Source organism: Heterodontus francisci, chromosome 20, assembly GCF_036365525.1.
Source record: "Heterodontus francisci isolate sHetFra1 chromosome 20, sHetFra1.hap1, whole genome shotgun sequence".
Lineage (NCBI taxonomy): Eukaryota > Metazoa > Chordata > Chondrichthyes > Heterodontiformes > Heterodontidae > Heterodontus > Heterodontus francisci.
In genome coordinates this window covers 49,931,084-49,951,873 of record NC_090390.1, presented here as the reverse complement: position 1 = coordinate 49,951,873, position 20,790 = coordinate 49,931,084, and the positions used below count along the sequence as shown (strand labels likewise).

The 20,790-nt window shown below is 40.3% G+C and overlaps 1 protein-coding gene across 9 annotated transcripts in view; it reads left to right on the top strand.

The window, feature by feature from the left end:
- ptprea (protein tyrosine phosphatase receptor type Ea) overlaps nt 1-20,790 on the top strand; it is a 308,394-nt gene that overhangs the window by 278,909 nt on the left and 8,695 nt on the right. For all 9 annotated transcript variants that reach the window (XM_068052727.1, XM_068052728.1, XM_068052731.1 and 6 more), the window contains 10 exons: nt 1,356-1,475; nt 3,281-3,438; nt 7,695-7,830; nt 8,135-8,284; nt 11,063-11,156; nt 12,404-12,480; nt 13,179-13,313; nt 14,126-14,251; nt 16,341-16,492; nt 20,524-20,659. In XM_068052727.1, coding sequence (XP_067908828.1) covers nt 1,356-1,475; nt 3,281-3,438; nt 7,695-7,830; nt 8,135-8,284; nt 11,063-11,156; nt 12,404-12,480; nt 13,179-13,313; nt 14,126-14,251; nt 16,341-16,492; nt 20,524-20,659 — 1,284 coding nt within the window. The remainder of the gene's footprint in view (nt 1-1,355; nt 1,476-3,280; nt 3,439-7,694; nt 7,831-8,134; nt 8,285-11,062; nt 11,157-12,403; nt 12,481-13,178; nt 13,314-14,125; nt 14,252-16,340; nt 16,493-20,523; nt 20,660-20,790) is intronic.

Below are 20,790 nucleotides of genomic sequence, written 5' to 3'. Positions count from 1 at the left end.
ACAGGCTCTGTCACAGCCAGCCCCACGATGCGGAGAACGATCTCCTCCATAGGGCTCAGGAGATGCAGGCATCCTTCTCCCCTGCTAACTCTGCTCTGCTTCTTGCAATTGTGTGCCAAATGAGAGGAAAGAATGTCAGTGAATGTGTTATAATGTGTTTGGGTGATATGCCTGCTGTAGCTAAATAGCTGGAGGTATGTGGAGGCAGCAAGAGGCTGGCGTGAGGCTTCCATCATTGGAACCTGTGGGAGGGTGAGGTGGAGCATCTGAATATTAGGCCGGAGCCCTGACTGCTAGGGACTGGTGCTGTGTGAGTGATGAGGGTGTGGCGCATTGAGCAGCGTTAGAGGCTGGTGGTGCAATGGGTAGGAGAGGTCCTTTGAAGATGCATACACTGCCCTTGACCACTCAGGTGAGGTCACTGAACTTCTTGTTGCACTGCTGCCATGTCCTGTGCGCCAGACTCTGGGAGTTGACCTCCCTAGCCACCTGCCCCCATTCCCTTCAAAGGACGTTCCTTGAGGGCCTCCTGGTCCCATGCAGAAACATGGCCTCTCTCCTCCTTTCACCTCCATCAGTAAGGTCAAAGTTTGCATGTTGCCTGACTCACAGGACCAGATGTGGGCAGATCACACCTGAAAACAAGAGGAAACTCATTTTTAGCCGACAGACAGCAGAATAGTTTTAGCTATTGTGCTATATGTTGCCTGTCAGTAATTCACACTAAAAATTTAAAATAACAGTGGTAAAGTGTAACTCCTGTAGATAAAATTATGATACTGTCATACTGCTGCATGTTTAGTAGGAATTTAACATATCACTGTGACCCTTCACTATGGGCGGCACAGTGGTGCAGTGGTTAGCACCGCAGCCTCACAGCTCCAGCGACCCAGGTTCAATTCTGGGTACTGCCTGGGTGGAGTTTGTAAGTTCTCCCTGTGTCTGCGTGGGTTTTCTCCGGGTGCTCCGGTTTCCTCCCACAAGCCAAAGGACTTGCAGGTTGGTAGGTAAATTGGCAATTATAAATTGCCCCTAGTTTAGGTAGGTGGTAGGGAAATATAGGGACAGGTGGGGATGTGGTAGGAATGTAGGATTAGTATAAATGGGTGGTTGATGGTCAGCACAGACTCGGTGGGCCGAAGGGCCTGTTACAGTGCTGTATCACTAAACTAAACTAAAACTAAACTATAAGTTATTACGCTCTGATGTAACACGGTACGGTTTGTGATCCCCAGATAAATAGAGAAATAGAAAACCCTTTCTATAACATGTCCCTCGCTACCAAAGAAGGTATTATTGGAATGAATTGTATTTTTATTGTACCAATTAACATTAGTATGTGCTTATTCCTACAGGAAAAATGTTACAAGTACTGGCCTGACCAGGGTTTGTGGACATACGGAGCAATTCGGGTATCAGTGGAAGATGTCACCGTTCTTGTGGATTATACCATACGCAAATTCGTCATACAAAATGCAAGTATTTTCTGGATTTACCTCCACTTTGTGAATTAAATTATTTGCAAAAAGAAATTTAAAATCATTTACTTCTTGGCACAAATAATTTGTTTGTCTATGAATTATCATATTTTAAAAAGTAATTGATCTTTATTTTCTATATGACATATTATTACCACCTTCAGGAATATTTGTCAGTTTGCAGTTTACTTTAATAGCCAACAAAAAGATTTTAGTTCTAAAAGAAAAGACCCTTGTAAATAAGATGTTACTTTATTAATATATTAAAGTGGAATGTAGAAATAAATAAAAACAGAAAATGTTGAGAATACTCAATAGATCCGGCAGCATCTCTGGAGAGAGAAATAGCGTCAACATTTCAGGTTGATGACCTTTCTTTAGATGACAAAAGGTGCTCATTGACCTGAAACATTAACAACGTTAACTCTGTTTTGCTCTCCACAGATGCTGCCTGGCCTGTTGAGTATTTTCAGCATTTTCTGTTTTTATTTCATATTTCCAGCATCTGCAGTATTTTGCTTATGTAAAAATACATGTTCGTTGTCAACTTGCATGATATTCTTCGCATTGCAGAATTATTAAGGGTATCTTTGTTTAACTTTTCCTGTGAGTATATGTTTATCGCAACCGTTTTTCTTAGCCCTTATATTGCTGTAAAATGATGTGCCTCAACATCCACCCTTATTACAGCATGACCCTCCTTTCCTCGTCCCCCATGACCAGTTAATATGACATCTTTTTCATCATCTATCTGCATGGCCTGTAAGAGTTTGATTACAGAATTAGTTACAGATTATGGACATTAGATTTCTGTCCACTGGGATCTGGACTGTTAGATGTCCCAACGTACTTCAGCTAACTTTTAGCCACAATTGAAGCAGATGTTCTCCATTTTCCTGGCCTGTTTTGAAAGTGGAAGTAGACTAACAAAATACATCACCAGAGCAGCAAAGGATATAGAAGTTGCATTCAAATGTTATCATAGAAAAATAAAAATAATCAAAACTCCATTGAATTCTCTAGAGCCATTTTCTCCCCTGAAGTTTTTGACTTTTGTTGGAATATAGGTCATAGATAGCAACAGTCTACAGTAACTAGCTTAAGTGGCCATTCTTCATATGTGAGACTAAACAGTGAATGTCAGCAAGCCATTAAACCATGGAAAGGCATAACAGTCAATCCCTGAATCACGATTGGTAGCCACGAACCTTATTGATTTTTTTTCCCTTTCTAGTCCAGGCACTCTGAGATGAACTATAGATATCTACCGCTACCCTGGATAAGTTGAGCTAACTCAACACACACCAGAGGTTGAACCATTCTGGTGTGTATTCACTTTGTCATATCCTCTCCATTGAGTCATAAGTGCCACTCAATCTCTATGTTTAAAACAGGCTTGTCAAGTGTGCTTTTAACTTCAAATCAGTTTTTTGAAGGAAATTAAGATTTTGGCATGGTGCTTTTCCTGAAGGAATCAGAGGTTGAGCCACATTGTTGGATTAGATTTAATTTAGTGCACACAGTTAACCCATCCCAATTTTAGTAACTATTATGTTTCATTTGAAAGCATGATATCTTTCAATATATATTTCACACCAACTGTGATAGATTTTATCCAAACTATGCCATAACGTCGTCCCAAAGTCAAACTTTAATGTGTATGCTGCCCCTTTGCTTTCATGTTAGGTAAGGAGAGAATGACTGGTATTGGTTAATTGCTGGAAACATTTAGATGTATTTGTGCCTTTCTTAATATTTGAAAATTATGAGATGAATGTTGTGTTTTCATTGCATTGTTACAGCAAACAGTTGGCAAAGCTCTAAGACTAATAACACAGCTTCACTTCACAAGCTGGCCTGATTTTGGCGTGCCTTTTGCACCCATTGGTATGCTCAAGTTTCTGAAGAAGGTCGAAACAGTGAATCCTTCCTTTTCAGGACCTATTGTAGTTCATTGCAGGTAATTGCTGAGTTTACTTTACATTCTTCTGCAGTAACAAGTGAGACATTGTTAATATGTTTTATAATCCCAAGCTATATTTAGTTTAGTTGGCTCTGCCAAAATATGTATTGGGGTCGAGACATGTTGTAAGCAGAGAACATTGATCGCTACCTAATGCCTAATTATAGTATAACAACAATAGCAACAATAATATAACAATTATAGTGCCACATTATGCAGTCCCTTGATCTAGGACACACTGTCTGGGGTTTTCCAATTCTGTGCTCACCAGCCTACAATTTCCTGCCTGTTCACGAGCTGGCAAATGCAAAAGCTGGAAACCACCCCCCACCCCCCACCCATTATTTAATGCATTATATTAGACGTTATGGCTGGCGGGCAGCCATAAAGACAGGGCTAAATTGTGGCGAGTCGAAGAGACTTAGTAGTTGGCAGGAAAAAAGACAGAGGCGCAAGGGGAGAGCCAACTGTGCAACAGCCCCAACAAACAAATTTCTCTGCAGCACCTGTGGAAGAGCCTGTCACTCCAGAATTGGCCTTTATAGCCACTCCAGGCGCTGCTTCACAAACCACTGACCACCTCCAGGCGCGTATCCATTGTCTCTCGAGATAAGGAGGCCCAAAAAGAAAAAGATATTAGACGTTATTGAGAGGCACAATTTAGTCAGTATTCGCTCTACGGAATACCCCATTTTTTCAGTATGAAGTTGCTGCTGAATATTCTGAATTCTGTCTTGTGTTCAACTGCTTTTGGAAACTCATTAGTTGATATTTAAAAAGAAAGACCCCCGTTGACTGCTTCAAATCCCGTATCCTTGGACAACACATACATTCCATAGAATTGTCTGTTCCTTCAACTCTACCTTCTAACATTAAGGGTATCCTGAAAATGAGAGTAGAATCTAGAAATCTGATCCTCATAGCAGCACACTGGTGTCACAGAGCATGACTCTTAGACCTTTGAGAATGCAGCATAGACCAAGCCTAACAGTTCTACCAAGGAGAACCATTCTCTTCCAGGTAGACAACCAATGTTTCAACCTGCCCCAGTGTGTCCCAAGTTGATGCCATGTCTATAAGAAGAAAAAATACCATCATAAGCCTTCATGCTTTCGTGATAATATAGATATTTTTACACGATAGAAATAAGACCAGAGACAGACTTCTGCCTCTTCTGGCAGCTTGTCCTGCTCTGTGTGACCTCTCTTCATTCTCCAAGTCACACTGTGTTCCAAGAAGAATGCCTATTAGTGCACCCATATCTGGGAGCCACTGGTTTGTGCAGAAGCTTTAATTTTAGCAAAAGGTTCTTCAGCACCTGTCACACAACCCCCTGTAGACTTTTGCAACTTGAAACAACTATAGGAAGCCCAAACATTTGTAGAACCATAGCCACAGCCAGAAGAGATCAACCAGCAACTATTGTGTAAGTAGTTGATGATCCCTTTAAATTGCGTTGCTGGTGGTTTTTCGAGGAGGAGGGTGGGGGCTCCATCCTGCTGCTGAATGCATGCTCAGCTGTGGGAGGTTAAGGGAGCATTTAAACTCCAAAATGGCACTACTGGCATCAAATCACTGTTGCCTTGCATACTTCCAATGGCCGTTCACTGTACAGCCCAAAGGTGTATTTGGCCGTCATTTTGGAGCTCGAAGGAGACTCACAGCACCCAAAAAAATGGGCACTAATGAGCTCAATTTCTCACCCATCATTTCAGGTATTTCATTTCAAATGTAGCTTCAGTATCTCCTTTTGGAAGCAACTCCATTAAAGTTTATGAAGTAGCTATATCTGCCTTTACACATTCCCTTTGAAAGAAAATCCACTGCTGACTATCTTTTCATCTTTACTTTCATAAGGGGAGTTTGGATATGTCGAGTTTCTATGCTTCTACTAATCCTACCAAGGGATTGAACCTTTATTTTACACAACCTTATATATTAATTCTGTGAACTGTTCTGCTCATGTATTATGAAGTTTCTTTCTTAGAAATCAATACTGGTAGCAGTGCTCATATTTGTAAGCAGCACACATCAACTACAAACTTTCATGTAGGCAGCTCTTTCCTGTTTGCATAACACAAGGTTGTTCTAGCTTTAATCCAAATCCAAAATCTCTGCGATTGTTTCAGGAGACAATTCCTTAATCTCTTTATGCCCCATACTTGTCCTTCAGAAGCGCAGCATAGGTTTCACTGTGGAGATGTGCAATGCTCTTTAAACTGTTGTACTCAGGGAGCCCAGACAATTGTATATTTCCCTTGAAATCTTTTCTCGAGAAAGCTACTGTCAAAGTTGTATGTATGTTGCATTATTACCAGCCCTCAAGATAACAATCTTTAGTGAAAGGTCAGGCCACCTGTGCCGTAGGAACCTCAGAAGCTTGTTTTGCGAAAATGTCTCCAAGATATATGTAATATCTAAAGAAAATATCAGCTAAGCATCAGTCGTTTAATTTGCCCTGAGAAAACAAACTTTTACAGCCTCCCACAAATACTGTCACCATCTTATCAGACACCTTCTTTATTAGAATATTAATATCATAATGGAGTGATTTAAAATAGACAATTATTTGTCTGTGGTATGGTCTCTTTGATTCTTTGAATAATGTTATCCTGTTCATTCTTAATTCCTGTTTAATCAAACATGAGTTGTTTTGGGAATTAATGTTGGTATAAAAGTCTTTGAACCTTCCTATTCTGCCTCAGCTGGGCAAGATAAAAAGTTGATTTGCTTAGCCGAATATAGAGCTAGGTAGAGAAGTACACTTGACACAAAATGTTTCAAATGAACAGAGTCCCTGTGGCACTGGCCTGCTTCCAATGATACTACCGTAACATTATCCTGCATATATATTTGAAGAAAGGCAGGACATATATCCCCATAATTTTGTCTGAAGTAGATAACTGGCATCCTGAAAGCAGAATGTGGTACTTCTGTGGTTGAAATGTCGCTCTTTGCTTAGTATGGTTAGCACCTGTCTGTATACACAATCCACAATGTGAGAAATGCAGAGTACCATATGATCAATCACAAAAAAGCAGGTTTTCTCACAAGCTAAGCAATAATTTTTGAAGTCATCACAATGTAAACAAATTAATTTTAGCCTAAATGTTTTAGCATTTGCAGGGGAGGGGGAGCCTTCCAGAAATACCTGCTTCACTAATCTGGCAAAAAACCAAATAGGCAGTAACACTACAAACCTACAGCAGGAAAGATGTCCGAGTGTATTCTAGGGGAGTGCTGCTCAGATTTATGCCAGTAACTGTGACAGAGTGTGGAAAAGACAGTGTGAAAGACAGGAAACAGGAAAAGAAGAGAAAGGGATGACAGAAAACAAAATAAATAGACAATGAAAGAGAGACAGAGAGAAAGAATGAGAGTAAGATAAAGAATGACAGGAATAGGTGGGCTTAATTCCTGTTGTGCAATCTTTTTAGTGCCACTTTTAATGCAATTTCTTAATTTCATGCCTCCACTATGTTAAAAAAATATATTAATCTGTTTAACATATGTGGCTGTTTGTTAGGGTATAATTTGTTATTTGGCACTTGAGATTAGAACAGATGTGCCACACCTGTTTAATTTGGAATTATTGTTCCAAAATCCATTTTTTTATTCTAGATGTTGGGGGAATTGTTCAGTACATACCAGGTCAATTCAACTAAAAAGAGTAATTATCTGCATGGGTTTCACCTGGAATAGTTTTATACAAAGGAAGTGAGAATTACTTTGATGAAATTATGTAAATGAACATAGAATTCTGAAATGCTTGAAAAGTCCAGTGAATGTTTCAATCTATACGTGCTTGTACACTGTAGCACCAGATTAAGGTAGAACACTTTTCTGAATCTAGTGCTATGTCAGTTGTTGGAAAATAATGTAAACTTGTAGCTTGAACTGTATTGGACAGGAATGCGACTTGGATAAACAATTGTCATTCCACACCTGTAAATTCCTAATCTCACCTGGGGAATCTGAGGGGTATGGCAATCAGAGGAGAGGTGATTTCTCATAGAAAAGTGAGGAACAGTATTGTATCAGTTTAATCTGCCCAATTCTATAACATAGAAAGGATAAAGCATGGGATATGTCTTATGGCCATGGAATGATGCAGGGGGCATGAAGGATTTGAAAACGAGGGAAACAACTGAAATTAGATTTTATTATTTCTAATGATACATGGCCAATTGCAAGATTCCTGAAGCATGGAAAACATTTGGAAATATAACTCTCCTATTCTTTTTAAATTGCAGTGCTGGTGTAGGTAGAACTGGAACATTCATAGTTATCAATGCTATGATTGATATGATGTATGCAGAGCAAAGAGTGGATGTCTTTGGTTTCATATCAAGAATTCGCAATCAGCGCTCACAGCTAGTTCAAACTGATGTAAGTATCAGTCAGTTTGTATCAGGTTTCCCTGTTAGGCTGGAATGGTAGCAGTGTTTTAAAGGAAGAAAAGACCAGTCTTTCTCTTCTATAAAGATTTTCTCTCTCAGCTGCTATTTGCCCCAGTTTATTTAATTTATTTTCCTTTTTACTGTGCATGTAACTGATGCCTGAACACAGCTCTGTTGGTGTCTCAGGGTGTCCTCTGGTGTCAATGGATATCTGTATAATTTATGACATTGTAAAACTGTGCCAAACAGCTAGGTGTTAACATGGTTTTTATTCACTTTATTGTTCCTTGCAGATGCAGTACTCCTTCATTTATCAAGCTCTGCTTGAACATTACTTATACGGTGACACAGAGCTGGATGTGAGCTCTTTGGAGAAGCATATACAGAAGCTTCACAGTAAAACAGGACAATTTGATATCACAGGTTTAGAAGAAGAGTTTAACGTGAGTCATAAAGTTAATAACCAAAGAAGGGCTAGCCATTTAACATTGCATCAGCTACTAAAGTTATTCTTTGGAATGCAATATCTAGTAAATCTGCCATTGATTAAAAGCACTACATTACAATACTCTGTAACATATAGGTTTATTTTTAAGAATATTCAGTCGCAACCATAGAACACTGAGTTCAGTGAATAACCTAGCAGATAAATAACTCTCATGATTCTATTCAGAAAAAGCTTTAAATCCTCTAGGAATATTTAGGAATAGGAAAAGACCATTTGGCCCAAGCACATCTTCCCATATACCTCAGTTCCTTCCTTCTTCAGAAACTCTTGTCTCTTGAACCCATTTATTGAGTCTGTTTCAATTCTGTCCTTCGGTTAAAATTGAAAAAAAAACACGTTGATAGCGTTGGCAAGGTCACATTTATCGCCCACTCCTAGTTGCCTTGAGAAAGTGGTATTGGAGCCCAGATTTAAACCCAGCACTCTGCTGATTCCTTGGTTTCACCTGACTGGTGATGGGGTGGGGAAGGGAGAGACATTAGCATTATTCCGGGCACTTTTCCTTCGGAGTGAAAGGAACATTGTCTGCAGATCAAATCCAGATGATATAGCACCTCGACTACTTACAGCCGCATAGCAACAATGGAGGAAGATTAAGAGCTTATTCTGTGGCCCCTTGCCTGCAATTTGAATCTGGCTGAAGGAGAAAATTAATGATGGTCTTTCAGGTGCTAAATGGGTACTGTGCTAATAAGGTGCGCCTTTTTGAAAATCTGGTTTTCACACACAATTTTGGTCCTAATTGCTGATTACCACAATTTAAAATTGCCTGGAGATGTTACAACAGACACCTACAGGTTTAGCACTCAAGCGCTGATTAGATGCAGTTTTCCTGGAGCAGTATATGCGGGCTCCACACACCCACTTCTAGTCAAGGTGTGCAGTGCACCAGCTGACAAAATGGCAGGTTTCAGGATGGCTCAGGGACTGAGTGAGAGGGCGCACAGGTTCTCGGACATGGCATGGGAGCTGTTGTGGAGGAAGATGCCCTGTGCCCGCAGGGAGGAAGAAGTCTATCTTACCCTCCTGTACCTCTCTCCTGCAACAGCTGCTCTGCCTGGTATCATGTCCTCCTACAAACCAAGGGAAACCCCTAGCAAGATACCCATGACCAAGCACTCCCCTTCTCCTTGTTACTCCTATAAGGTGTTCAATAAGGTAGAGTAGCACCACACTTACTCTTTCTAGGGGAAGTCCTAAGAGAATTTTCGGAATAAATGTTGATAGAATGTTGGTGAACACTTGACAAACTACCCCAGAAAGTTTCCCGATGTGTTTCAAAAGTCCTCTTCAACCTCCAGGATTAAGTGAACAGTCAAAGGTGATATACCACTAAGCAGCGCTGAAAATCCTCAGCAATGACTTGTTTACTCCCAATCCGCTGGACACTGTTAGGAAAGGGTGTGAGGTCAAGCAGTACCCACCAAAATGCCATACAGCCTCATTAAAAAACGCTAGCAGGCAATATAAGAGGCAATCAGATCCTTAACAACCCTCCGGGCAGCTATTCCTAGCGCACACTTCAACTCCTTTATCAAGATGCTGTCTTGTGCTAAACTGATGCTTTGGTTCAAGGTCCCACCTTGGCCACCTCTGAAGCACCTAAAGGAACCGGTGAAGATCACCCCCATTAATTAAAAAAAAATTCCTTCTTGTTTTAGTTGTAATTTATTTTCTTCATTTTTGTTTCAGTTTTCAAGCTCTAGTCATAAACTCAGAATCATAGAGTAAGACAGCACAGTAACTGGCCCTTCGGCTCATCGTGTCTGTGCCAGCCATCAAGCACCTAGCTATTCTAATCCCATTTTTCAGCACTTGGTCCATAGCCTTGTATGCTATGGCGTTTCAAGTGCTCATCTAACTACTTCTTAAATGTTGTGAGGGTTCCTGCCTCTACCACCCCTTCAGGCAGTGTGTTCCAGATTCCAGCTACCCTCTGGGTGAAAAGGTTTTTCCTCAAATCCCCTCTAAACCTCCTGCCCCTTACCTTAAATCTATGCCTCCTGGTTATTGACACCTCTGCTAAGGGAAAAAGTTTCTTCCTATCTACCCTATCTGTGCCCCTCATAATTTTGTATACCTCAATTAGGTCCCCCCTCAGCCTTCTCTGCTCTAAGGAAAACAACCTTAGCCTATCCAGTCTCTCTTCATAGCTGAAATGCTCCAGCCCAGGCAACATCTGGTGAATCTCCTCTGCACCCTCTCCAGTGCAATCACATCCTTCCTATAGTGTGGCAACCAGTACTCCAGCCGTGGCCTAACCAGAATTTTATACAGCTCCATCATAACCTCTTATATTCTATGCCTCAGCTAACAAAGGCAAGTATCCCATATGCCTTCCTAACCAGCTTATCTACCTGTGCTGGTGCCTTCAGTGATCTATGGACAAGTACACCAAGGTCCCTCTGACCCTCTGTACTTCCTAGGGTCCTACCATCCATTGTATATTCCCTTGCATTGTTAGTCCTCCCAAAATGCATCACCTCACACTTCTCAGGATTAAATTCCATTTGCCACTGCTCTGCCCATCTTACCAGCCAATCTATATCATCCTGTAATCTAAGGCTTTCCTCCTCACTATTTACGGCAGCACCAATTTTCGGGTCATCTGCGAAATTACTAATCATTGTGTTATGACCAAGTGTTAAATGTTTCTATTTTTTTGTTATTGTTATTTTGCCTTGACCATTTCCATTCTATATTGTTACTACAGAAATTAACTACAGTCCGAATAAGGAAGGAGAATATGAGAACAGGAAATAAGCCAATAAACATGAAAAAAGCCAGAGTTCTTCAGATCATTCCCTGTAAGTGATTTAAGATGTGAAATGAACGAAATACTTTTCTTCATTTATTTCACCTCCACATTTATTGAACTAATTCTCATTAGCCATCAGGAGAAAGTCACTTAGGGATACTTTCCTTCAAAGTTATCTCATAAGTTCCCACTCTCAATTTCTCATATCGGTTCCCGATTGTGTCCACATTGTCAGAGAGAAGTGCCAATAAACTCTACCAAGGCCATTTCCATTGCTCATCCTAGAGAAAGTTAGAAAGTGGCATTGCCAGAGACTTTGAAAGTCCTTACCTGCCTGCTGTCTCACTTAAGGTGAGGCTTGAGGCAAGGGAAATAAACAAAACAAGGAGTAAAATTCAAAGCAATGCCACCGATTAACTTAAATGTAAGACTTTTTTGTAGTAGATTGTGTTGACTTTGAAATGTATCTATTAAGTGATTAAGTGCTCAAGGAGCTACTAAACTGTTTCCATGCTGTTAAATACCGTGGGAGTGGTCATAGGGATTGGATGGGCGCAGGGGACAATGCTGTTAGGACATGCATTACATTACCATCTGTGTAATATTGCCCCTTAAGAATATGGCTTAAAATTGTAAAAATCAGCTCAAATTCATTTCAACTAATTTTATTTTTAAGTATGTGAATACACAGTGGAATAGCACATTATTTATACACTTGAATAGGAATTAGCTTTAAATTGATGGCACTGTTTTTATATTAATATGGGGAAATCAGAGGTACTTATCCCCTTTGCAGGTATTGTCAGTGTCTTGGTCCCAGTTTTCCATGCATATTAGTACTGGTAAGTCTGTGTGTATCTGCTGACTTAAGGAAGGCTACCTCATCAATGCAACTTTAATCCTTGATTGACAGCATCTAATTTCTAGCCTATCCAAATCTAAAGTTCATACCTACCTTTATAATCCACTTTTCCACTTGGTGCATCCCTTTTATTGGATAATAGCACATACTTTTTTGTTTTGTTTTTGTTAGTACAGAAATATATATTTTTTTAAAATCATTTTCTCTGTCCTTCCACCAAAAAACTTGGGCATCATTGAAGAGATAGTATACTCCTTGCTCCTCCCCACCTGCTATGTTCCTCCCTTAAAGTCAACTAAAGAACTAGGGCTATTTTCATTATATTTATTACATGGTGGAGCACAGTCCTGCTTTGGCACGTATTTTTGTCAAACTGATAACAGGCCAAAGTCAGTTGGTATTCAGCTGAATGTAATTTGTCTTCTATTTTTAAGATGATTTCAACAGGGTTGTTCTGCCCAGGAAAAGGGGGCAAGAGTTCTCAGATTATATCAATGCTTCATACATAGATGTAAGTAGACTTACTATGGTTATATTTTTGGTGTTTACATGTATTATTATGGATAAATCCTGAAAATATGCCCGATTTGCTTGATTGAGGAATTTCATAAACTACAGGTGGAAGTGGCTCATTTGCACATATGTCTTGTGGCTCATTTGGCCAACCAATTGTCAATTTAATGGACTAAAACACTATAAATCCATATTTTAAAGCATAGTGATTCGACTTGTAAGATATTCTATAGTCTCTATGTGTAATTTGGCAGAAAGCAGCTTACATTTAGTGAGCTGAGCTTTCAAAAATGGATAGTTGCTTCACAGCATAGGGTTGCAACATAACTTTGTATACAAGTACTTGGAACAGGAATTCTACATGATGGGAGTGATGGGGAGATGGTTTACTGTCTTAATAATTTTGTGCTTGGATCACGTTTCTGTCTTTACCTTGAGTTGATTATAATGTGTCTGATGTCAGAACAGTGAATATTTTCAGAACGAAAATTAAAATACCATTGGTGGCACTTCAGGCCCAGTCTCAGTCTTATTTCAATGATATGATGCCAAGTCTTGCTAATGGAAATGAAATAGGTGAAAATTATTGTGCAGCCAAACCACGCTTTGCAGCAACGTTAGCGTACTAAAATGTAGCTCAGTACTTGCCCTGTTTCTACATGTACCCTTGATTGTCACTGAACTTCTGTATTACAGGGTTATCGGCAGAAGGATTATTTTGTTGCTACTCAAGGTCCTCTTCCTCATACAGTAGAGGATTTTTGGAGAATGGTTTGGGATTGCAAGTCTCACACCATTGTGATGCTCACGGAACTCAGAGAAAGAGAACAGGTATAATATCATAGAATCACACAATACCACGAACATGCAGAGAATGAAGTATTTTCATTGCAATCAAAGATCAAAGATTCACAACAATAACTCACATCTCTGCCTCCGCATGCATTACATGTCAGAAAATGTGTATGTCTTCTTACTACAATGATTTACCTGTACTCAAAAGATAAATTATAATAAATGGTCAGAAAGAGGTATAACAATTTAAACATGTTTTCTAACATTAATTTAGTACATAAGCCATGCAGTGTAATCATTTAGAATTAAGAAATATTATGGTTAAACTGTAACATTTTGCAAAATCTTAGTCTGAGTACAAATACCACATTTAGCATATTTATATGCTGCATAACATATTCACCGATAACATATGTAAAATGCAGCCATATACATGTGCTGTGTCTAAAGTCAGCACTTAATAGGATAGTTCAGCATGTTGCCGAGCTACAGACACAATATTAAGTCTCTCCACCCCATTTCTGAAAGTTAAATTTGAGCAGCTCTTTCCTGCTGCAGTACCACTCTGGGGCAATTTGAATGCTGGGAAGTTGTGGCGGATACCTCATTAATATATGCTAATTGGAGTCCAGTGCTCAGATTGGACCCTGAAGCAATTTTAAAGGCCTATTAGCCAGATCACCATAGTTACATCAACCACTGAAACCTGTCAGACACTCTGTGGAGTCCTTAAAGGGTAAATATAAACTCTTTTCTGTGGGCTGTTTCCTAACCTGAAAAAAAACTTTCTGTTGAAGTGTTCTGCTATGATTTTAAAACATGCTGTAACTCTTGTATTCTTCCTGCAGGAGAAGTGTTCACAGTATTGGCCATCAGAGGGCACTGTGACGTATGGAGCCGACACAATTGAAATGAAGAATGACCACATTTCTGATGCTTTCAGTATCAGAGACATCACTGTCACAAACACCGCTGTATGTATTGCTTCAGATTTTATTGTAACTATAAGACTATTTCTAGAATAATTAAGAAATGATGGACAGTTATTGTTTTATTTTAAAACTAGTAATGCACATTCCCCATCTCTTGGGAATATGTTGGAGACAGATGCTTCAATAATGTAAACAACAAAGTATTTCCCTCCTAGTCAAAAATCTGCCCCAGTGATGCCTGTTACTGGGTAAGTTTTGCCAGTTTGCCCACAAGAAAGCAAACTATTTCATTTTGAGGGGAAAAATACTGTTTCTTGTTCCATTTGTATTCTGATCATTGTGTACAGGGTGGCACAGTGGCGCAGTGGTTAGCACCACAGCCTCACAGCTGCAGCGACACGGGTTCAATTCTGGGTACTGCCTGTGCGGACTTTGCAAGTTCTCCCTGTGTCTGCGTGGGTTTCCGCTGGGTGCACCGGTTTCCTCCCACAGCCAAAGACTTGCAGGTTGATAGGTAAATTGGCCATTGTAAATTGCCCCTAGTGTAGGTAGGTGGTAGGAGAATGGTGGGGATGTGGTAGAGAATATGGGGTTAATGTAGGATTAGTATAAATGGGTGGTTGTTGGTCAGCACAGACTCGGTGGGCTGAAGGGCCTGTTTCAGTGCTGTATCTCTAAATAAATAAATAATAATAAGACTGACAATAAACCCTTTAGACTAAAGAAAGGACTTGCATTTATATAGCCCCTTCCCACATCTTTCAGAAAGGTCTCAAAGCAGTTAGCATGCAGTAAATTACTTCTGAAGTGCAGTGATTATTACGTAGGCAAAAACATCATCCATTCTGCATTGATCAAGATCTCAAATGCGGCAATGAGATGAGTAACCAGTTAACCCAGTATTGGTGGCTTTATTTGAGGGAGTAACGTTGCCCAGAACACTGAAAAAACTCCCTGCTGTTCTTTCAATTGTGTTTTGGGATTTCTAACATCTGTCTGAACCATCAGAACAAGTAAATGAGGCACCTCTGATGACACACAGCAGACTCTCAGCACTGTATGGGAGTGCCAGCCTATATTATGTGTGATGACTTGAAGGATTGAAATCCTGCTGCTCAATATTAGTAATAAACATGTTAACAGATTCATGTGAAAACCTCAGTCTACTATTTTGAGGAAACTCTTCATTAACAAAAGAATTTTATACAAATACATGAATGTGTTTTATTTCATTGCACATCACATCATGATTTGAGTGACAAAAAAGTCTTTCATTTGGAGGTATTTTTCTGGGGGAAAAGATCAATAATTTGTTCTGCCTTCCCAGGAACAAAATGGTCAATTTGTAATCTACACATTTTCCAGAATGTTCATGAAATTCTCAGAAGCCAAAGAGAGAGTGCACTTCAAATTGATTTAAATAAACCCGTGAATAGTTAGTGAAACCTGAATTTCATAGATAAAACTGTTTTGAGTGGCTGAAAGGATCATTGTAGATGTCAACTTTCATTAAAAATAACATTTAAGACTTCCGGCTAATTTTTTTATAAGAATGTGTGGGATTTTGTACCACTGCATCAGCTACTGCTGTTCGTTTATCTTTTCATGTGCCTGTCTCACATTGCACGAATGATGTTAATAAATATAATTATGATTATAAATATAATTCCACCAAACTAATTCTTTCTTTTCATGACACAGACCTGTTATCCAAACTGAGAAATTGCAGCAGAGAAACAGGCCATTCAGCCCAATTGGTCCATGCTGGAGTTTATCCTCCACACAAGCCTCCTCACACCTACATCTCACTCTATCAACATTTCCTTCAATTTCTTTCTCTCTCATGTACTTGCCTGGCTTCCCCTTAACAATTTATAAAATAGTTATCCTAATAGATATATTCAATGAATCATAAAACAAAGTATGTCACGACCTATGTTAATATATGATTGTATGCTACCAAACAGGATTTATTTTATTTACATGTGTAGTTGACCGTAAACTTAATATAAAGAACAATAGTATCTGCGGTTGAGAGTATTTTATATTTCTAGGTTTTGTTAAGATATTATGCTGATGTAATCAATAGCCAATACCATTTAACTTTTAAAAAATTGCAATTAAAATGCAGGAAAACAAAAGCAGGATAGTTCGACAGTTCCACTTTCATGGCTGGCCTGAGATCGGCATTCCAGTTGAAGGTAAAGGGATGATAGACCTGATTGCAGCAGTCCAGAGACAGCAACAACAGTCCGGCAATCATCCAATCATAGTGCACTGCAGGTACCTCTTAGTGCAATATACAAGTAGTGATAAAAGTTGATACCAGCCTTTCTAATGCACAGTGTTGACCTCAGAAGGGCTGATTTGGCGAGTTTGCGCTGCTGGTGGACAGCATCACACACTGTCAGCACCCATCAGAAAATCAGATGAGCTTCCATCCATTAATGGATAGCAAATTGTGAGCAGTGCAGCTGTGATTTTCTGTTATGTGTGCCTGGAGGGTGAGCCTCCCTGACAGCAGCACAAAGTTGGAAGTTCCTCCCACTCCAAAGAGTAAATGCTCTACGTGATCTGGTGAAAAGGAAAGATATGCATTGATGTACCACTCTTTACGACCACAGGATGCCACAAAATGCTGTAAAGTCAATGAAGTACTTTTGAAATGCAGTCACTGTTGTAATATAAGAAACAAGGCAGTCAATATGGAGACAGCAAGCTCCCAAAAACAGCAATGTGGTAATGACCAGATAATCTGATTTTGTGATATTGATTAAGGGATGAATATTGAGCAGAACACTATTGCTGTTCTTTGAACAAATGCCATAGGTTATTTTATGTCCACTTGATAGAGCAGACTGGAACCTCAGTTTAACATCTCATCCAAAAGACAGCACTCCCTCAGTACTGCACTGGAGTGTCAGCCTTGATTTTTGTGCCAAAGTTCTCGAGTGGGACTTGAACCCACAACTTCTCACTCAGAGGCAAGAGTGATACCAACTGAGCCACAGCTAACACTGGTACTGGGTCTTGCAGATTCCATATTCAATGGCTGGCCTATTGGCTGATCCCAGTTGAAATGGAACCATAATTGGCCTCAACAAAATGGGGCTTGGAAGGAAAAAACTTAACCAGGGTTTCCGTTTCTCACTGAATGCAGGGATCAATGCTGGAAAGTGCACATCTGCAGATGTCGTAAGGATGGGATTAGGCTGAGCAATGATGCTCCTCCCATGATTGTATAACTCATCGATAGTCATTGACCAGTATTAGATATGGAGAATGACCAAGAGGACAAAGTGCCGGTGGGCTGCTGCTGCCTGTATAATGTTCTCCAATATAAATCATGCCTTCATGGAAGAGGCTATAAAATCAGAGCTGGCAGCTCTGCAGTTGATTGCAATGGATTAAATTTTAAATTCACCTCGCCCCCTTTCCCTGTGCCCGCCAACTACATACAGCAACATAGACCACCAGGGATAGACAGCATAAATTGGGTGATATATTTCTATCAATTGCATTATCTTTACAGTTCATTCACCAATGCACAAGCAGACTTGTATCTTGGACCCAGCATAACTCAAGTGCAAAAATAAAGCACTTTATAGCCTTCCTGACTCAAAATTAAGTTCAACAAATTCAGATCATAACCTCTTTCCCCATTTTTTCAACCTGAAATGCTGAGATGAATTTCCCCAGCCCCATGGCGATGGGGTTGGAGGCAAAGTGAGGGGGGTTGGCGGGTGGGAGGTAGTGGTGTGGGGAAGCAGGAAAATGGGGGAGCCGCATCTAGATGGCTCCCCGACACATTCCCGCTTCCTGGGAAGTTTCCCAGGGCACACTGGGAACAGGGTCGCCTGCCCGCTTCGCGGAGACAAGCAGCCAATTAAGGAAATTAAGGAGCCCCTAGGGTCCATTTTGCGACAGCGCTGGTAGTTTCCTGACATTGGAGTAGCCCCCTGCTGAGTTCAGAACTCAACAGCTCAATGGAGGCAGCCTCCTCGCGACAGACTGGGTGGCCATCAGAGCCGGACACTCCATGTCCCCAATGACAGAGCCATGGGGCTGAAAGCTCGCAACCATGTCTGAAGCCAATCCTTTGGAGGTATTTCCCCTCCACCCCAATGGCCCTACTAGCTCCAGGCTCTTTATTTGCTGACTTCTCTGGATGCAACTGAGGGCGCCTCCATGTTGTAGCGCCCTCACCGTCTCCTCACTGCCTCAGCAGCGCCCATCTCTCCTGTTGGGGCTGCCGGCTGTCCTGTGCTGTAGTGTGATTGGGCCTCCAGCCTCGGCAGCCCACCCATTGTCTTTAATAGGATGGCGAGTGTGGAGGGAGCCAATTTGGAGGCCGCCTCCCGGAAGGTCGCGTCGGCGGGTGTGTTGACAACATGGGCCAGCTGCAGACCGCATATGGGCCCAACATTGGGTTCCCAATTTCACTGGAAAATTCAGCCCATTAACTCTGTTTCCCTCTCATCAGACGCTGACCTGCTGAGTATTTCCAGCATTTTCTGTTTTTGCTGCAAAATCTCGGCCTTGGCTATACATACCCTTGTCCAAATAGTGATGTTGCATGTAGGTGGCAAGAGCAAACTTTGCAAGAAATCCTGGCATCTACTTCCACTACACTGCCTCCAAATCAGTGTCAGTATCAGGAATGGGTTTAAAATTGAAGGATTAAGGGAGGCATCCTCCAATGCCGTGTTGCTGTTCACATCAGACTCAAAACAGCAGCACAATTGCGATCGAGAATTTAACAGTTAAGTGAGTAAATTATTTGCAGTCAGTTTTGGCCAAGTCTCATTATACAAAATAGACCAACCTCAAAACAAAATAAAAGCAACCTCAAAACAGTTCAGGACAGGATCATGACCCCTACTGTCTCCACCACTGGTCAGTATGAAATCTGCCCCTTGAGTAACTTTACTTGGGGTGAGAATTGACTCAAAGGAGAGAAATTGACAATTCACAATGTTGTGTTGAATGGATTTCTGAAGATGTAGGGTCTTAGCTGACCTCCAATTGACAGCACAAAGTAATAGAGCAAGCCACTGTTAATTTACTGTGCAGTTGTTTCCCCACAGGATTAATTTACTAAATGCTAGGATTGAGAATCAATTATACAAGACAAACGTGGACTCTAATATTGTGTAAAGCATTCTTTAATCCACTAATCCATATTTTCAACTGGGTCGGCAGCAGGAAATAGCATTGTTAATAGCCATAACTTATTCATTCTAGAAAATCGAGTGGCATTTAAAGTTTTACTGTCAAGTGGGAATACTTTTTCTCGTGTTTGCTTTAAAAGGATTTAGTTTTCTCTAGGTCACTTTGCTAGATTGTGAATTATGGCTAACAAGCACAATAGTGTTGCAATTTTTATACTCCGCTCATGCATAATTTTTTCCAAGTGTTATCAATTTTTAAACTTTTTTCATTTTGCACTGCATTCAAGTTAAACTATATAACATAAAATCCAATAGCATTCATCTGAAAGATATAAACCACAAATTCTGTAAATGTCAAAAACTCTAACTCATAAATTGCATTTTTGTTTTGCTCCAGACAAGGGAAGGGAGGCCACAACTCCTTCTCCTCCCTGCTCCAGACGAATGATCCCTACTTACCTTGGGATGGCCTCTTCATCCCCCTAACCTACCTTCATCTAGTGGGAAAACCACTGCAACGTCCCCACTCAGGCCACAGTTGAAAAACCCACCTGGGTCCTATTTTGGGACCCCAATTTGCATAAATGCACAAGGCTCCCACTGGATGGGGTGACTTCAAGTTCCTCCTTTACTTTGCACTATAAATGCACTAATTATAAAGGGGTGACAGCTCCACAAAAGTTGTGGAGAAAGCAATTTCAGACGGATGCTAATTTTAGAACTCTTAAAGGTATTCATCCAACTTCTGCCCCTCCCCACCTTTCCCACACATTCCCCAAGATCGGAAGAACCACCACCTGCTCAAGGGCAATTAGGGATGGGCAATAAACACTGGCCTTGCCAGCGATGTTCACATCCCAAGAACAAATTTTTAAAAACCATTAGGGGAAATCGTTAAAAATCAATATATTTCCACCAAAGTTCACTTGTGGAGTTTTCCAGTTGTTCTGAGTTTTGGAGTTGTGGAAGTTTAACTCATGCTGCTTTCAACATTAATCTTTTGGCATTATGCAGCAAACTAGAATGTGCATTGTATTCATCTGATTAGTGGGAACAATATTAAGAAAAATTGACAAGAACAATGTAGAATCCAATCAAAATGGATTACTATTTAAATGAAACTTGCATTTACTTATTTTGCAGTGCCGGTGCTGGCAGGACAGGTACATTTATTGCATTGAGTAACATTCTGGAGCGAGTGAAAGCTGAAGGCCTTCTAGATGTTTTCCAGACTGTCAAGAGCTTAAGAATGCAAAGGCCACACATGGTGCAAACATTGGTATGATAGTTTCTGTTTTGGATTTCCTAAAGCATAAAGGAATTTGAAGCAAAACATAATGCTGATCCTTTAAAAAAAATATTGTTGAGCATCAACTATATTTTAATCTCTTTAAGGAAATGTTTTCCTTT